Source organism: Bufo bufo, chromosome 4 (genome assembly GCF_905171765.1).
Source record: "Bufo bufo chromosome 4, aBufBuf1.1, whole genome shotgun sequence".
Lineage (NCBI taxonomy): Eukaryota > Metazoa > Chordata > Amphibia > Anura > Bufonidae > Bufo > Bufo bufo.
Window position 1 is genome coordinate 449291522 of NC_053392.1, and position 20041 is coordinate 449311562.

Sequence of the window (20041 nt, forward strand, 5' to 3'; positions counted from 1 at the left end):
TGGCTTTGCATGTAGATATCCCAGGTTGAAGTCCCCAGAAAGACATATTTTTTTCTTTAATAGCATATACTATTATAAATAATATGTTATTAACCCGTAGGATACCAGCCGCTGTACATGTATGTCGCTGGAAACACGGTCACAAATCCCAGCGCCATTTCTCAGAATATTCAGCCCCGCCTCTGAATGCTCGAATTGTTTATTTGCATATGAATACAAACACAGATATCTCTGCAGCTATTTATCATACATAATCAGCATAATGAGCCCTAATCTGGTTGATTCTGGTGACAGAGCCTCTTTAACCTGTACGCCCTGATGTCAGAGTCCTTAAGGACACAGGGCGAACAGGTACGCCCTATGTATTTCCGATCACCGCTGCGCGGCGTGCGGTGATCGAAACGGTGTGCCTGCTGAAATCATTCAGAAGGCACCCTGTGACAATGCCGAAGGGGGTCCTGTGACACCCCCCCCCCCCCCCCGTATCAGCAATCGTTGCTAACCGCAGGTCAATTCAGACCTGCAGTTTGCAGCATTTCCGGGTTATTCGGGTGACCCGATGACCGGAATAGGAGGGTACTCGGTGGTGTAATATGAAATAAAACCTAAAAAAGTCATATTCAGTGAAGCCCACTGTGCGAATCTGGATTCCTGGTTGGCCAACAAAGTCAGGAATCAAGGGCTCAAAATACTCTGAGGTACTCCAGCCAAGTTCACCAGCCAAGTGATGTAGCATACAAAACCGAAAAGGGTTTTGAACTCAGAAAGCCTGGACATGGGGCAACAGCATTTCCACTGAGCTACCAGCTTGCCTTGTATGAGTTTGGGATTTTTGTTCATCTATGTGATGTAGCATACAAAACCACAGTAAACCTAAAATCTTTTGTGACCCTGACAAGTGAAGGAAGTCAGATATCAGCGTCACACATCATTTCAATTTGCCTCTTATCTAGGGCTTAATAAAATGTAAAAAAAAAAATTGCGGCTTAAAGGGGTTTTGAACACAGAAACACTGGGTATGAGGCAATTGCTTTACCTATGAGCTATCAGCTATGCGCTCAAATAACACTGTAATGTGTTAGCTTACAGAATTTTAGGCACAGAGCTATAAGTTCAGCAATAGACGTACTTTGGTTGTGTGATTTAGCATACAAATACATAGTATATCTATAACTCATTCTCACTTTGACCCTGACCTATGAAGAGCATAAGTCAAACTCAGAAGTCAGAGTCAGGAGTCAGGGTCAGGGGTCAGGGTCAGGTGCCACATTAGCATTATTTTGATACTTGACTATGATATCTGACCATGTCCTAAAATGAACACTGTACAAGCAAACAAACTCAACTCTACTACATCTGTTGCTCTCTGGCTTTGCTGTGCTGCCAGGCTTTTGTAGAACTTGGCTTTAGCTGTCTGCTGCAACTTCTCTCTATAGTCTGACTCTAGCTTAGTCCAGGGAACTATTCCTCCTGGCTTCAGAGGCTCCAAGCTGTGGCCTCCACATCCAGCAGAGCTGAAGGTGCTCTAGCTGGCTTAGGCAGGACAGGATCAGCAGAGATGTGGACCTGCTTCCTTCCCCTAGCAGGGGGTGAGCTGAACTAACTCTATTTATTCCTTTAAATCCCTCGATTATTCCCCCTATTTGCTCTGCTTCGGACGACAACTGAATCAAAATGGCCGCCTAAGGGCCTTCTTGTTGTTTTTCCTGCGCTATTACTGGGAAAACGCCTCCTGTGCGGTGGGAAAAAGGAGTGACACCCCCTCCAGAAAATGGGAAAATAATTGTTACTGCGCCATCATATACTTATCATTATGCCTCCCGGTGCCTGTACCGCCCCCTGTGCGGGAAATGGTGGTGTCGCCCTCCTAATTGAAGTGAACCTAAGGGGCAGGCCCGAAGGTGAGGTTTATATCTGTCCCTCGGAGGAAGAGGAGGTAACTTGCTGCAGTGTTGCTAGAGAACATGTGAATTCCAACATGGCTGATCGCCCTCCATCACAGCCTGAGAGAGAGAGACGCCTGGACCCCGAGGAGGAAACTGAGGAGGAGCGGGCTCACAATTATGAGACCTGGGGCGCACGCTGGAGGAGTAGGGGTATCGAACCCTCGCCGTATATGGACACCGCTGATGAAAGAGCTGTGCTCCATTAGTCACAAGAAGGTACACAAAGAAAAAGCACTATGAAGAATTAACCAAAAAAATGTTGGATGAGCTGCTGGACTGGCTACCAGTATTACAGAGATGGCGAGGGAAGGTCCTCTCCTTTTTTAAAGAGCAGGGATTTGGTTTCCTCCGGGATGAAAAGTCCGGCTGGGACTATTTCATGAATAGGAGGTCGGTGAAGAGGTCCTATCTGCCGGAGACCCAGCATAACCTCCGTGTGGGGGAGGATGTGAAGTTCACCCCCGCTGAATGGCCATGCGGCACCTACGTCATCGGTGTCATGCGCCCCCTGCCAGAACCCGAGGCTTGGGAAGAGGAACCGAGGCCTAGAGAAAAAGGAGCCATCGTCTCAGTGCCACCTGCCAGTTGATGCCCGCAGTTCGCTACCACGTTCGTTGCAGGTGGGTTACCAGACCACTAGTCAGTTTCATGGGCCTGTTGTGGTATGGCAACCTTCGATTGCCATCATGGAGCCTGACCAGCCCTCGCAGAATCGTCTACGCTCCTGGATTGAGTACATAGCCCCGACGCAAACATTTATGCAGTGGGAGGCTGGTATGGAGAAAATGCGTTGCATGGCTGTACGGAGACACCTGGATTCCCCATCATGGGCTGGAGCCCACTTCTACAAAGGTCACAGTTAAAGAAGTACCAGAGTTGTGTTCTGATGAATGGGACTCCGGGAGCCCCCTGGAGACAGACTTTCCATCATCACCTGACCACTATGAGTGAGTAGGCCGGCTGGCCAACACTATTCAACCCTGCAATTAGGAAATTGACTGTATGGAGCTGGGAGAGAACCCCTGTGTTTAGTGGGACTCTTTTTATTTAGTGACAGTTCCCCAGGTCACCTTTGAGCCCATTTCCCTTCTAATAGACTCCCACCTGGACCCCCGTCTTGCTGCAAAAACCCCAGTTGCGCAGGTTGCCCAATTTTCATATCCCTTTTTACCCCCCTTCTCAGGTTGTCTGAGACTTTAAATCAAGTTCTGAGCGACAGCTCAAGTCAAGTGCCCAGAAAGACATTTTTCTGCATTTTATCCTATGCGAAGCTCGTGTTTTGCCTTTCAGGGACTTTGTACTTTACCCGACCTTTTGGATTACAAATAATGACATTTCTACTTCCCTTGGATTACAAAGGACTTTGTTGCACTACATGTTCCAGTTTGGTGCATTTAATCCTCAAGCATTGAAGAAACAGACTCTAGTGTGATTTTCTTGCACTATTTGATTGCATTAAATATTGCCTTATCTATTTGCACTATGATTTGCACTAATCTTTTTCAGTTTCAGCAATGTTTCAAGTATATTGCCCATTGTGTGTATTTCTTTTCAGGTGCCGCAATGTGATTATATGCACTTTTGTATGGACTTTGTACTAAATCTAGTTAGCCAGATAGCTAGCACCTTCATTGCTCATATGGACTGCCTCTGAGGACTCAAAAATACTAATGGTTCTTATGTTACCTTGTGTTAGTTTAGAAAGCCTAGGTATTTTATTATCGCTACACAAGGGAAACCAAGTGGTAAGTCGCAAGCAGGTCTAACAACGTCAAGGGTAACCCGCTGCTAATATGTGTTTGGAGGTATTAGTCCTCCTAGAGATATGAGAGTGCATTGCCTCCGCCTCCTAATTTAGTGTGTCATATAGCCTTGTGAACCGCCTTAAGGAAATTTTGTAGCTACCTGTTAAGGCATCAAGGTGACGAAGAGTAAAGCATGATTAGACCTTGGTGCTGGAAGGGAATACAGAATGAAGCCACTCTTCTATTTGTGGGTGTCTCACAGTATCGTGGAGGGATTAAAGTACATGATACCCCCACGCTCCACATACGACTGTGGGCACATTGTGGAGTATTTGAGCGCTTTGTGCAGGCATTTTGGTTTACTGGTTTATACCGAGAGGGAGAACTGTGAATAGACTCCCTACTCACAAGGGCAGAAACCTAGAGGTAGCTGTTGCTATGTGTGTATCCGTAGTAACCTTAACAGTCTATATATGTATGTATATTTTTGTGCAGCACTTTAAATCTTACTTGGTACCCTTAGACCATATACCACACCGAGGGCAGTTTGGTTCTTAAGGGGGAATGTAATGACCCAGAGTGCCATTACCACTCTGCACCCCGCTACTGTCTCCTATAGGCTAATTACATGTCATCCTATGTATTTATTTCAGGTCCAAACACTGTGTATTTCTAATGTTGGTAACTGTTATATTCAAATGTAATGTAACTGGTTCACCAGAAGATGGCAGCAAACATGGCAGTGCTAAATTTGCAGGGGATGGAACCCTTCTTTCCATTATACACTCCCTCTCTAAAAAGAGGAGGGACTAGTTAGAGTTAGTTCAGCTCACCCCCTGCTAGGGGAAGGAAGCAGGTCCACTTCCCTGCTGGATGTGTCCTGCCTAAGCCAGCTAGAGCACCTTCAGCTTTGCTGGATGTAGAGGCCACAGTTTGGAGCCTCTAAAGCCAGGAGGAATAGTTCCCTGGACTAAGCTAGAGTCAGACTATAGAGAGAGAAGTTGCAGCAGACAGCTATAGCCAAGTTCTACAAAAAGCCTGGCAGCACAGCAAAGCCAGAGAGCAGATGTAGTAGAGTTGAGTTTGTTTGCCTGCCAGTGTTAATGCTAATACCTGCTGGAGCCAAGACAAAGCCTGAAATGTTTATTCAAGTGAAGCTGTTATTGAACTTCATCACAAGGTCTGGACTCAATTTATTCCTTTAAATCCCTTGATTATTCCCCCTATTTTCTCTGCTTCGGACGACAACGTCTGGGTTCCAGCGTATCCCGGTAGGAGCTTCGTGACACGTGCGCCAACATTAAGGGACATTTAGGCCACCCCACACCAGTCTGGCATTCCTACAGCTGGGTACTATCTACTACATCACTAAAATGGGCCCTGTGCTCTTGCTGCTTCACTGCAACTGGCGTCTCGAAAATAATTTGCTTTAAGGGACCCATGGCCATTGCTGTGTGTCGCAATGGTTTCTGTGTATGCTGCATACATGTGTGCTTGTATACAGTATGTGTATATATATATATATATATATATACCATTTGTGTGTATAAGCTCTATTTATGCAATATGTATGTGTGTATATGCTGTATTTATGCTATATGTATTTGTGTATATGTGTATGCATGTGTACATGCTATATGCATGTGTGTAAATGTTGTGTGTGTATACTTGTTACAAGTGTAAGCCTGTAGCTGACTGTCCCGCCAGTGTTATTGACCCACACCTATTCCTGGTTGTCTGTCTGGCAGGATCCTTGGATTCATATCCAGCATTACTGTGTACTTGTAATGTGTATGAGCGGCTCTCTAGTAATCTATTTAGCTATTTAATTATATGTTCTAAATTATATGGTATTAGTATTTAATTATGTATATTGGTCAGGGGTTCTCCTAGCCTTTCTGGTGCCTGTGGTGAAAAGTAAATTGGCACCCCTGCTAGTGTTGTAGATTTCCATTGTGCATTTCAGAAAATCAGGAGAACATTCTACAGTATGTCTGTTGCAGAATTTTGCTTAAAGGGAACCGGTCACCGGGATTTTGTGTATAGAGCTGAGGACATGGGTTGCTAGATGGCCGCTAGCACATCCGCAATGTGCTTTTATTGTGTAAAAAAAACGATTTGATACATATGCAAATTAACCTGAGATGAGTTCTGTATGTGAGATGAGTCAGGCACAGGACTCATTTCAGGTTAATTTGCATATGTATCAAATCGGTTTTTTTACACAATAAAAGCACAGAGAGCTATGGGGACTGGGTATTGCGGATGTGCTAGCGGCCATCTAGCAACCCATGTCATCAGCTCTATACACAAAATCCCGGTGACAGGTTCCCTTTAAAGGCCATCTTTCAGCAGATTTGTACCCATGAAACTGCCCTGTTACATGTGCACTTGGCGGCTGAAGGCATCTGTGTTGGTCCCATGTTCATATGTGCCCACATTGCTGAGAAAAATTATGTTTTATTATATAATTTATTATATACCTTAAAGTGTTTTTTCACGATTCAGCAGGTTCCACAAATTCGCCTTTAGGGCTCATGCACACAAACATATTTTTTTGCATTTCCATTCCGTGTTTTTACAGGTCCGTATGCTGAACCATTCATTCCAATGGGTCTGCCAAAAAAACTGAAATGAATCCATGTGCATAACGTTTCCGTATGTCTGCATCTCCATTCCCCAAAAAAATAGAACATGTCCTATTCTTGTCTGTTTGGCGGACAAGGACAGGCATTGTTACAATAGATCCGCAAAGAAAAATTGGATGCAACACGGATGTCACACAGATGTCATCCATTTCTTTTTGCTGATCTGTGTTTTGTGGAACGCAAAATACATATGGTAGGGTGCATGAGCCCTTGAATACACAAAATTTACATGTAAAAAAAAGTTTGTTATATGCTTACTATTCAAAAGTTGTGTAGATCGATCTCTTGAACTGGTCATGTGGCGCACCTCCATTGTAGGCTATGGATTGAACATCACTTACACTATGGACAGGACCAGAACTATTAATCTCCCTGAAGCATGCACAGGTGAGGTGGAGTCAAGAGTTTGCACATGAGCCAAGGAGAGGAATAGTTCTGGCCCCGTCCACAGCTGAAGTGATGTCCTGTCCATAGCCAATGATAGTAACCGGGTAAAGGATGTGACATTGGAGGAAGCAGTATTTTCAGAAGAGAGTCAAATGACTGGGTTATCGAGAGGTGATCCACAAGACTTTGGAACAGGAGGGTAAGTATATTTAAAATTTTAGTTTATGTTTCATTAAGGTGGGTTCACAGGGTACCAGAAAGCCCCTTTAAAATTTCTTCTAAATGTGCATCCCTAGTAAGTTTCAGGTTGCCATGTCCCTTAAGTTTTCAAGTCATAAAACAAGTAGCAGTACTAAACATATCATACATACCTGATGCAGTTTTAAGGCCATTCGAATTGCTGGAGAAACAATAGTGTGTAATAAGTCCATGTCTGCAAAGACCCATTCTTCTTCTCTGGATATTTGATAATGTCCCTTAAATAAGGAATGTAGTCCATGAAGAAATGCATCCAAACTAAAAGAATAATGGGAAAACATGTTAACTTGTTAAGGTTTTTTAAAACCAAAAGTCCACCGATTCCAACCTGTAATCCTCCTGTATTGATCCAGGGGAAGACAAAAAAAAGAAAACCCTATGAGGGAAAAAAAAAAATCAACTCCAATGTGAAAATCAGAACAAATCCCTGGATTAACGCCCATCTTTCTTTTAAGGAAGGGTTGAGCCAAAAGGAAAGGGTGTGTATAACATTTTGTCTATACATTTATAAGCCTCAATGTTATTTTGAAATAAAAAGTTATCTGAACCTTTTTTGAAGCCATCTACTGTATTTGCTATGACCAGCTCCTGCGGCAGGCTATTCCAGAGATTTACAGCTGATTTGATCTGAATTAATTTGTCACGAAGCACGTTATAAATCAGCTATTTCTCAGCCTGCAGAGAGAGTTTATCTTGGGGTACATCACTGTGCATTGAAGTAACATGCATAGCTAGTCAGATGTGGTAGCGAAACAGTTACTGTGTGTCAGAATGACAGGCAGGTGACCGGCATCACTCTTAAACTCAATTCACACTTATTTGGTCAGTTACAGGTCTAAAACTGACCAAATAACTGAAATGTGAACTGATCCTTACAGGTCAATGTCAGTGTCAGGTATGATTTACTTCGCTGTACAGTGGCCCAAGATTCTTCCATAGAGTGAAAAGGCGCTCTGCTTTTACACTGTCTACTGATTCCAAATAGATTGCTAGAGAACCTGTTCTGTTACACGCTGATACAATTAGTGGCCCTATGACAGAGTGGAGAGGGTGTAATCTTGTGCTGACGTCACTGTTTATTTTTCCCTTATTCTGATCTGTCACAAGAACAACCTCCCAAAAAAGGATCCTGTCTTTTGAGCATCCGCCTTCACACGGTCAGTATTTGGTTACTAACTGATCAGTATTGGTTAGGCCAAAAAACCAGAGTGGGTCCAAAACGGAGATGACACGTGATGAGAAGATTTGGATGTCTTCTGTGTTTGGGATCTCAATACAATTCAGTTGCATATAGTTCTTAGCTTACATGTATAAGTGAGGAAAAATTGCTACTCACTTTTTATGAAGTGCTTGCACTTTCAATCCTTTAAATTGCAAAAGGTTAAAAGCAGTTTCTAGGCTCGCTGGCCTGTGTTTCTTAGACGTCGAGTTGTAACCTACTCCATCATGTGTTTGGGAACACTCCTGCTTTCAGCTTCCAAATCATGATCAAATCCTGATGAGAAATACTGACCGTGTGATAGAGGCCTCATGCTCAATTTGCATGAGTTTTGGCCATTTGCCCCTGAAAACATTTTTAATTAGATGGAAAAGAAGCCCTGCATGCAGGACTTTAATGGCCTCTATCACACGTTCAGTATTTGGTCCGTGTTTTCCATCAGTATTTGATCAGTATTGGTAAGGCAAAAACAGGAGTGGGTCTAAAACAGAGATAACATGTGATGGAAATATTTGCATGTCTTCTGTGTTTTGTGCCCACTCCTTGTTTTGGCTTTCAAATCATGATCAAATCCTGATTCAAAATGCTGACCCTGTGATAGAGCCCTTATGGATGCTCCAAAGACAGGATCCGTTGTGTTTTTCATTTTTCAATTCTTCTGACAGATCATAAGGGTAAAATATTTGAAATCTCTTTTTATTAATTCAGCAAACAAAGATCGTCACATAATGTAAGCATATTATAGCGTGTATCACATCACGTTCACATTTTGAAAGCATCAAAGGCAATGCCTAACAATACAAGCTAGGATGTGACCCCCGCTAGTCTAGGGCTAAATGGCCCTTAAAGCGATCGATCTTACAGTGCAAATATACACAATATAACATAACATAACAACAGTTACATGTCAATAATGGGAGGGGGAAGAACAAGGCCCAAACATTGTGTCACTCCTAAGTATCAAGTATATATCGCTCATTTCAGTGATGGATGGAAGACTGTTCATATTATCTAAAATAATAATATTATTATGGTATAAACATATATTGGGTATGTGTCATCACAAATCTCATTCTGATTCCCATTGCTGGGAGTTGAGGAGGTTTGATCTATATTTTAACCAAGGTTGCCATAGCTGCAAAAATCTATCTCTGCTGTGATATGTCCAACCTATCAATTCCTCCATTTGGCACATCTGGTGGACCCTTTCACGCCACATCCCCAGTGATGGTGAGTCGGTTGATCTCCATTTTACTGGAATCAAAAGTTTTGCAGCCATGAGCAGCTGTGTGGCTAAGTTGTTTTTCCCCGGGCGAAAGCCTGTAGTAGGTAACCACAGCAAGATCAGCTGGGCTGAGAGTTTCAGGGTTATTGTTCAAATTTCATTAATAGCAGCCTCAATACCTTCCCAGTAGGGTCTGATGGCTGGGCAGGACCACCAGATGTGCGATAGGGAACCGGTGGCAGCAGAACATCTCCAGCAAAGATCTGTGGAAAGTATCCTGATTTTAAAGAGGTATTCAGGCGTTCTATACCACCGCAGTGCAGTTTTAACTGAATTCTCCTGAATTTTTATGCACTTGGAGAATCCATGCGAGGATTTTTGGATCCACTTAATGTCATCTTCATCAAACTTAAGTTGGAGTTCTTTTTCCCACTCTGCTACCCAAGGTGGGACATTGGAGTCCCTTGAACATAGGATCTGTCTGTAGATGAGCGTGACACATTTATGGGGTAGGCTAGGTAATAGAACATAATTCTCCAGCCACGTTGGTTCAGGGGTTGGGATGAACTTAGAGGTCAGAAACTGTCTACCAATACTCTCAAAATCATTTCTCTGAATGAAGTCCCTGTCAGAGGCTGGGTCACCTGAGAGGGCAGTGTACAAGTTAGGTGAGGTTTGGAGCTTTTTCATGTCTCCTATTCTATGATGTGAAAGTGCTAGCCATATATCTGATGGGGACTTAATTTGTGGGAACATAAGCGTAGGGATAACTGAGATGGGAGCTAGTGGGGATATCTTACCCTGAGCCGAGGCTAAAGCCATATTCTTATGACATACAGGGAGTGCAGAATTATTAGGCAAGTTGTATTTTTGAGGATTAATTTTATTATTGAACAACAACCATGTTCTCAATGAACCCAAAAAACTCATTAATATCAAAGCTGAATATTTTTGGAAGTAGTTTTTAGTTTGTTTTTAGTTTTAGCTATTTTAGGGGGATATCTGTGTGTGCAGGTGACTATTACTGTGCATAATTATTAGGCAACTTAACAAAAAACAAATATATACCCATTTCAATTATTTATTTTTACCAGTGAAACCAATATAACATCTCAACATTCACAAATATAAATTTCTGACATTCAAAAACAAAACAAAAACAAATCAGTGACCAATATAGCCACCTTTCTTTGCAAGGACACTCAAAAGCCTGCCATCCATGGATTCTGTCAGTGTTTTGATCTGTTCACCATCAACATTGCGTGCAGCAGCAACCACAGCCTCCCAGACACTGTTCAGAGAGGTGTACTGTTTTCCCTCCTTGTAAATCTCACATTTGATGATGGACCACAGGTTCTCAATGGGGTTCAGATCAGGTGAACAAGGTGGCCATGTCATTAGATTTTCTTCTTTTATACCCTTTCTTGCCAGCCACGCTGTGGAGTACTTGGACGCGTGTGATGGAGCATTGTCCTGCATATAAATCATGTTTTTCTTGAAGGATGCAGACTTCTTCCTGTACCACTGCTTGAAGAAGGTGTCTTCCAGAAACTGGCAGTAGGACTGGGAGTTGAGCTTGACTCCATCCTCAACCCGAAAAGGCCCCACAAGCTCATCTTTGATGATACCAGCCCAAACCAGTACTCCACCTCCACCTTGCTGGCGTCTGAGTCGGACTGGAGCTCTCTGCCCTTTACCAATCCAGCCACGGGCCCATCCATCTGGCCCATCAAGACTCACTCTCATTTCATCAGTCCATAAAATCTTAGAAAAATCAGTCTTGAGATATTTCTTGGCCCAGTCTTGACGTTTCAGCTTATGTGTCTTGTTCAGTGGTGGTCATCTTTTAGCCTTTCTTACCTTGGCCATGTCTCTGAGTATTGCACACCTTGTGCTTTTGGGCACTCCAGTGATGTTGCAGCTCTGAAATATGGCCAAACTGGTGGCAAGTGGTATCTTGGCAGCTGCACGCTTGACTTTTCTCAGTTCATGGGCAGTTATTTTGCGCCTTGGTTTTTCCACACGCTTCTTGCGACCCTGTTGACTATTTTGAATGAAACGCTTGATTGTTCGATGATCACGCTTCAGAAGCTTTGCAATTTTAAGAGTGCTGCATCCCTCTGCAAGATATCTCACTATTTTTGACTTTTCTGAGCCTGTCAAGTCCTTCTTTTGACCCATTTTGCCAAAGGAAAGGAAGTTGCCTAATAATTATGCACACCTAATATAGGGTGTTGATGTCATTAGACCACACCTCTTCTCATTACAGAGATGCACATCACCTAATATGCTTAATTGGTAGTAGGCTTTCGAGCCTATACAGCTTGGAGTAAGACAACATGCATAAAGAGGATGATGTGGTCAAAATACTCATTTGCCTAATAATTCTGCACGCAGTGTATATTGAGCATTCCCTTGGTTAGTTCACTCTCCACCTTGGGTTCCTCTCCTGTCCTCCCAGGTGTCCATAATCTATGAAAAGATTCCTTACCTAGCAGGGCCAGCTCTAAATCAATATACATGCAGTTCGTCTCTTTTCTGGTCAGTTTAAGCCACCTCTCTAGACTGATAGCCTGTATATAAGTCGGTAGATCAGGCAACGAGATACCCCCATTTTTCTTTCTACGAGAAAGAAGGCGAAAGGACATTCTGGGGTGGGCCTTGTCCCATAAGTATTTGCTCATGGTAGATTGCAATTTGTTAATGAAGCTAGCTGGTATTGAGATGGGAAGGGCTCTTAAGGTGTACATAATCAACGGCAGAATATAAGTGGTGAGGACATTTTTCCTTCCTAGCCAGGTCAGGAAAGGAGAGCTGCTCTTAGTGAGAACAGCGGTGACCTTGGCAAGCAGTGGGGGAAAGTTAAGTCTGAACAACAGCTTGGGATCCATTGGTATCATTACACCTAAATATTTTATTGCTTGAGTAGGCCATTTGAATGGTGTGAGAGCTTTAACTTTATTACGCAAAGCGGTCGAGAGGGAAATACCCAGGGCCTCCGACTTATCAAAGTTAATCTTGAAATTAGATATAACCCCGAAGGTATCAAAGATCTGCATAACCTCCGGAAGAGCCCCTTCAGGATTAGTCATCAAGAGTAGCAAATCATCCGCGAAGGCGGCCATCTTATGGGTGTAATTGCTTATTTTCACTCCTTTAATCAGGGGGGACTGTCGGAACTTAAGAAGAAGCGTCTCAAGGGTGAGAACAAATAGAGTTGGGGACAAAGGGCATCCCTGGCGCGTGCCATTTCTAATTTGGAAGGCGTTCGATAGGGTGCCGTTAACCAGTACCCTCGCAGATGGTGCAGAGTATAATGTATAGATAGCTCCAATGAAGCTGTCCGGAAAACCAAAAGCATTTAATACCTTATTCATATAGGCCCAGCTGACCCTATCGAACGCCTTCTCTGCATCCGTGCCTAATAGAACAAGAGGGGATTTAAATTTGATGGAGTGAGTGATCGCATGTATGACTCTGCTGACATTATGTCTACCCTCTCTACCTGCCACGAATCCCACCTGTTCTTCTCCCACAAGCCCAGAGAGCAGCCCAGCCATCCTGCTATTAAGCAATTTGGCCCACCACTTCAAATCAGTATTTAATAATGAAATCGGCCTATAACTGCCGCATGTTTCCTTATCCTTTCCTTCTTTATGGATGATTGTTATGTGTGCTTCCTGGGCTTGCGGGGTCAAGGAACCACCCGTGAGAAGGAGATTGCACGTATCAACAAAGTGCGGGATTAAAATATCTTTATACTTTTTATAGTAAGAGATTGGGAACCCATCAGGTCCGGGGCTCTTGCCTGTAGGAATAGTCATTAAGACCTTATCTACTTCTTCTTTTGTAAATGGCTGCAGCAGCCGATGCGTATCGTCTATTGAGAGTCTCGGTATGTTGATGGATTTGAGAAAATCCGACATGCGCTCCTCAATTTGCTGAGCGTTAAGGGGTCCTGGGAGGTTATACAAATTCGAGTAAAAAGAGCAAAACTCCTGGGCAATTGCTGGGGTGTTGATAAGTCGGAGGCCCGAGGTTGATTTAATAGCCTGAATAAAAGACCTATTCCTCTGGCCCTTAATTAGGCTGGATACCAACTTGGAGCCTCTATTACCATGGAGATATTGTTTAAAGCGCAACGTCTTCAAGGCTCCTGCAGCTCTAATGTTCAAAAGATCAGTGACCTTATGTCTTAAGCACTTAAGTGATAGTAAAACTTCATCCGTCCTAGTTTTTTTGTGAAGGGTTTCAAGTGTGGAGATTTGCTGTAATAGGGAATCTAGTTGTTTTTGCCTGCGCTTTTTGGCACTGGATCCCAAGCTGATAAGCTCCCCTCTGACTACAACTTTATGAGCTTCCCAAAGTGACGTCCCTTTAGCGAGGTTCCCAGTGTTTTCTTGAAAATAATTTTTGAGGCATATCTCAATTGCCTTTCTATTTGACTCTTCTTCCAAGAGCGTCTCATTTAGTCTCCAGACCCAGGATCTCGGAGGCAAGGCGCTGATTCTCACCCCCACACTCACAGGCGCATGGTCAGATATGACCATGTTCCCTATCTTTGCCTCAAAAACCGAGGACAGCAAATGATTAGCAATAAAAATATAATCCAGGCGCTGGTATGAATTATGCGCCTGTGAGTGGAAGGTGTAATCTTTCTCCTCAGGATGGATAAGGCGCCAAACGTCCGAGACCCCCAGGTCTCTGAGAGCAATAAGCAGTCTCCTCAGTTGCCTTCTTGAGGTAGGGCGGCTTGTGGAGGTCGAATCTATCAGGGGATCTAGCGTGAGATTAAGGTCTCCCCCTAAAATGATGTATCCTTCTCTAAACGCTTTAAGATTCTCTAGGGTGCGAAGCAGCCAGGCGACCTGCCCACTATTTGGAGCGTACAGATTCACTAAAGTGTATTTAGTGTTAGCTATTTTACCTTTTAAAAATAAAAAGCGTCCATCAGGGTCAGCTAACTTGGCTTCTAACGAAAAAGGGACCTTCTGACCTAAGGCAATAGAGACACCTCTAGCAGCTGAGGAGTAGGATGCATGGTGCCAAACTGCAAAGTGTTTATTAACTGTTTTGGGGATATGTAAGTGCCTAAAATGGGTCTCTTGCAGGAAGACTAAGTCTGCACCTTCCCTCCGGAGCATATGGTAGATCTGACTCCTTTTCTGTGGGGTGTTCATACCATTTACATTGAGGGACAATATCTTTAGATCAGTCATTAAGAACAAATGTTAACCTGAGCAAAAGATCTAAGTGACCAGGAGAGGGCGACACAGGGCAACTCATAAAACAAATAATACATAAACCAAACATCTGATGAAGTGGGTAACTGGGCAGTTACTAGGTAAGTAATAACTACCTGAGGGGTTATGAACCCCAACTGGGGGGAGATTAGTGTGTAAACACCCATGAGCCAGGCCTCACACACTAAGCCCAATAGAGAGAACAGGACAGTATGTATATACAGACATTTTACTATATAGGGACACAGTGTTTATGCCTGTCTCACTGAGCTGCTGTATAATGACAGCGTCATAGGAACAAATACAGACAGGGCAGTAAAGCTCTCCGGACAATCAGCCATGAGCAACCAGACATTAAACCTTGCACAACCTATGACAGCTTGTTAATGGGGTACTGAGTGAGACAGGAGAAGAGGTAAGGGAAAAGAGGGGGGAAGAGTTATGGAGGAGAAAGCGGGAGAGGGTAAGATTGAACAATCATAATATAAGGTAAGTGGGCTGAAAAGGCAAACCATAGGGACACTGAAGGATCAACCAGACATTGAGTATAGAACCTGAATCCTATATGCTGAAGCATAATGATCGCATGAGTCCCTTTTATGGCAAGTTCTGGAACCACAGTTCAGGCACTTCTCAAGGAGTTAAGGGATTCTTTTCTTCGGGGATTTCTTCTTTTGCGCCAGGCGCCAATCTTCTACCTGCGGTAGGTTCGGAAGATCCAATGTCGGGTTGCACGGGAGCCATGACTGAATGTCCAGGGCCTCTGAACCCAGTGCCTCCCATATAGGCAGCAAATCCTCTGGGAGTCTTACTGTGAATTGCTTCCCTCCTATGGCGGTGCTGAGGCCAAAAGGGAACAGCCATCTTACTGGCAGTTTCTTTTCTCTTAGGAGCGCGGTCAAAGGGCGCAAGTTCCTGCGCTTGGCTAGTGTGCTCGCCGCCAGATCCTGGTATAATTGCACTTTATGGCCGTCCAAAGAGGGGTCTCCTTTCTCCCTTGCCGCTTTCAGGAGGGCTGCAGTATCTAAAAAGTTCATTAGAGCACAAACAACGTCTCTGGGCGGTTCACCCACCGCTGGCTTGGGCCTAAGAGCTCTGTGCGCTCTTTCTATAACGATGGCGGCAGCTTGTTCTTCACCCACGAGGGAGGCAAACAGGGAGCGAACTGCGTTAGTCAGGTCCTCAGCTTGAACCGCTTCAGGTATTCCTCTCAAACGTACATTTTTCCTCCGCCCTCTGTTTTCCTGGTCTTCCAGGTTCAGGAAAGCAGTGTTGATCATCTTAGACATAGTCGTCAAATGATTGTGGATTCCCGCTTCTCGCTGGACCAACAGGTCCTGGTTTTCTTCCAGGCTTTCTACCCTGTGACCGAGCTGTTGGAATTCGGCCTTAATGTCCGATAGCTCTTTCATGACCGGGCTAAGGGCCTGTGTCAGCGACTGCTGAAGGAAGCTTCTAGTTAGGGGCAGGGAGTCCGGCTCACCTCTGCTGTATACTTCAGCGTCTGAGCTGTCAGCTTCTGAGTCGGCTCCCTCCCGCTATGGACAGATGAGACCATGATCAACTTGTACCAGAGTGATGGGAAGAGAAGAGTATGGAGAAGGAAAGGAACTGCTCATGATCCTAAGCATACCACCTCATCAGTGAAGTATGTTGGTGGTAGTGTCATGGTGTGAGCATGTATGGCTGCCAATGGAACTGGCTCTCTTGTATTTATTGATGATGTGACTGCTGACAAAAGCAGCAGGAAGAATTCTGAAGTGTTTCGGGCAATGTTATCTGCTCATATTCAGCCAAATGCTTTTCAGAACTCATTGGACGGTGCTTCACAGTGCAGATGGACAATGACTTAAAGCATACTGCAAAAGCAACCAAAGAGTTTTTTAAGGGAAAGAAGTGGAATGTTCTGCAATGGCCAAGTCAATCACCTGACCTGAATCCAATTGAGCATGCATTTCACTTGCTGAAGACAAAACTGAAGGGAAAATGCCCCAAGAACAAGGAGGAACTAAAGACAGCTGCAGTAGAGGCCTGGCAGAGCATCACCAGGGATGAAACCCAGCGTCTGGTGATGTCTACAGGGAGTGCAGAATTATTAGGCAAGTTGTATTTTTGAGTATTAATTTTATTATTGAACAACAACCATGTTCTCAATGAACCCAAAAAACTCATTAATATCAAAGCTGAATATTTTTGGAAGTAGTTTTTAGTTTGTTTTTAGTTTTAGCTATTTTAGGGGGATATCTGTGTGTGCAGGTGACTATTACTGTGCATAATTATTAGGCAACTTAACAAAAAACAAATATATACCCATTTCAATTATTTATTTTTACCAGTGAAACCAATATAACATCTCAACATTCACAAATATACATTTCTGACATTCAAAAACAAAACAAAAACAAATCAGTGACCAATATAGCCACCTTTCTTTGCAAGGACACTCAAAAGCCTGCCATCCATGGATTCTGTCAGTGTTTTGATCTGTTCACCATCAACATTGCGTGCAGCAGCAACCACCGCCTCCCAAACACTGTTCAGAGAGGTGTACTGTTTTCCCTCCTTGTAAATCTCACATTTGATGATGGACCACAGGTTCTCAATGGGGTTCAGATCAGGTGAACAAGGAGGCCATGTCATTAGATTTTCTTCTTTCATACCCTTTCTTGCCAGCCACACTGTGGAGTACTTGGACGCGTGTGATGGAGCATTGTCCTGCATGAAAATCATGTTTTTCTTGAAGGATGCAGACTTCTTCCTGTACCACTGCTTGAAGAAGGTGTCTTCCAGAAACTGGCAGTAGGACTGGGAGTTGAGCTTGACTCCATCCTCAACCCGAAAAGGCCCCACAAGCTCATCTTTGATGATACCAGCCCAAACCAGTACTCCACCTCCACCTTGCTGGCGTCTGAGTCGGACTGGAGCTCTCTGCCCTTTACCAATCCAGCCACGGGCCCATCCATCTGGCCCATCAAGACTCACTCTCATTTCATCAGTCCATAAAATCTTAGAAAAATCAGTCTTGAGATATTTCTTGGCCCAGTCTTGACGTTTCAGCTTGTGTGTCTTGTTCAGTGGTGGTCGTCTTTCAGCCTTTCTTACCTTGGCCATGTCTCTGAGTATTGCACACCTTGTGCTTTTGGGCACTCCAGTGATGTTGCAGCTCTGAAATATGGCCAAACTGGTGGCAAGTGGCATCTTGGCAGCTGCACGCTTGACTTTTCTCAGTTCATGGGCAGTTATTTTGCGCCTTGGTTTTTCCACACGCTTCTTGCGACCCTGTTGACTATTTTGAATGAAACGCTTGATTGTTCGATGATCACGCTTCAGAAGCTTTGCAATTTTAAGAGTGCTGCATCCCTCTGCAAGATATCTCACTATTTTTGACTTTTCTGAGCCTGTCAAGTCCTTCTTTTGACCCATTTTGCCAAAGGAAAGGAAGTTGCCTAATAATTATGCACACCTAATATAGGGTGTTGATGTCATTAGACCACACCCCTTCTCATTACAGAGATGCACATCACCCAATATGCTTAATTGGTAGTAGGCTTTCAAGTCTATACAGCTTGGAGTAAGACAACATGCATAAAGAGGATGATGTGGTCAAAATACTCATTTGCCTAATAATTCTGCACTCCCTGTATGCGTTCCAGACTTCAGGCTGTAATTGACTGCAAAGGATTTGCAACCAAGTATTAAAAAGTGAAAGTTTGATTTATGATTATTATTCTGTCCCATTACTTTTGGTCCCTTAACAAGTGGGAGGCACATATGCAAACTGTTGTAATTCCTACACCGTACACCTGATTTGGATGTAAATGCCCTCAAATTAAAGCTGATAGTCTGCAGTTAAAGCACATGTTGTTAGTTTCATTTCAAATCCATTGTGGTGGTGTATAGAGCCATAAATGTTAGAATTGTGTTGATGTCCCAATATTTATGGACCTGACTGTATCTGGTTAAAATATATATAATCAATATAGCGTGTGTAAAGATACAATCAACATGCGTCGTTAGTAAACACTTTGTAAAACATTATATTCAATAAATGACTACAATTACATATGTATGAAATAATACAGCGCAGAAAATAAATGAAGCATTAAAATATTACAAAATAGTTAAGCATAATAAGAAGCAGTCCTTATCTTGCTATTCAAATATGTTGTCTTCTGAATTTGAAGCTGCGCTGGGGCCTTGTATACCCGGCGGCTGTTTATATATAATTTTTGTCTGTGATAGAATTGCCTAATCCTATTAACCGTTTGACAGGTATTTCGGCACTGTGTGTTGGCATGTGTGTGTTTTGTTGTATCAAATACGGTACCATATTAGGAAGTTTCAGGACCTTAGTTTTATTTGTACTGTTATTTTGATTAAGTGTTTGCTACTGTCGCAGCTGCTTGTGCATTAGTCTGAGTATTGCTGTGGGCTTTGACGCCTCGTAACACATGTACAAACATTGCTGACTTCTAAATTTGGTATGTTTGTACAAATTGATAGATATATAGAGATGCGATGATAGATAGATAGATAGATAGATAGATAGATATGAGATAGATAGCTAGACAGTATAGATTGATTGATTGATAGATAGTTAGATAAATAAATAGATTAATTGTTATAGATAGATAGATACATTGTTAGATAGATACAGTCAGGCCTATAAATATTGGGACATCGACACAATTCTAAAATATTTGACTCTATACACCACCACAATGGATTTGAAATGAAACGAACAAGATGTTCTTTAACTGCAGACTGTCAGCTTTAATTTGAGGGTATTTACATCCAAATCAGATGAACGGTGTAGGAATTACAACAGTTTGCATATGTGCCTCCCACTTGTTAAGGGACCAAAAGTAATAGGACAGAATAATAATCACAAATCAAACTTTCACTTTTTAATACTTGGTTGCAAATCTTTCGCAGTCAATTACAGCCTGAAGTCTGAAACGCATAGACATCACCAGACGCTGGGTTTCATCCCTGGTGATGCTCTAGGCCTCTACTGCAACTGTCTTCAGTTCCTGCTTGTTCTTGGGGCATTTTCCCTTCAGTTTTTTCTTCAGCAAGTGAAATGCATGCTCAATCGGATTCAGGTCAGGTGATTGACTTGGCCATTGCATAACATTCCACTTCTTTCCCTTAAAAAACTCTTTGGTTGCTTTTGCAGTATGCTTTGGGTCATTGTCCATCTGCACTGTGAAGCGACGCCCAATGAGTTCTGAAGCATTTGGCTGAATATGAGCAGATAATATTGCCCGAAACACTTCAGAATTCTTCCTGCTGCTTTTTTCATGTCACATCCTCAATAAATACAAGAGAACCAGTTCCATTGGCAGCCATACATGCCCACGCCATGAC

General features: G+C 43.2%; 1 protein-coding gene across 1 annotated transcript in view; it reads right to left on the minus strand.

Annotated features, from left to right (window-relative positions):
• The window catches only part of LOC120999265 (pecanex-like protein 2), a 535756-nt gene that overhangs the window by 150689 nt on the left and 365026 nt on the right, over positions 1–20041 (minus strand). Inside the window, exon 12 of the mRNA XM_040430137.1 lies at positions 7098–7242. Within this exon, the coding sequence (XP_040286071.1) occupies positions 7098–7242 (145 nt within the window). The remainder of the gene's footprint in view (positions 1–7097; positions 7243–20041) is intronic.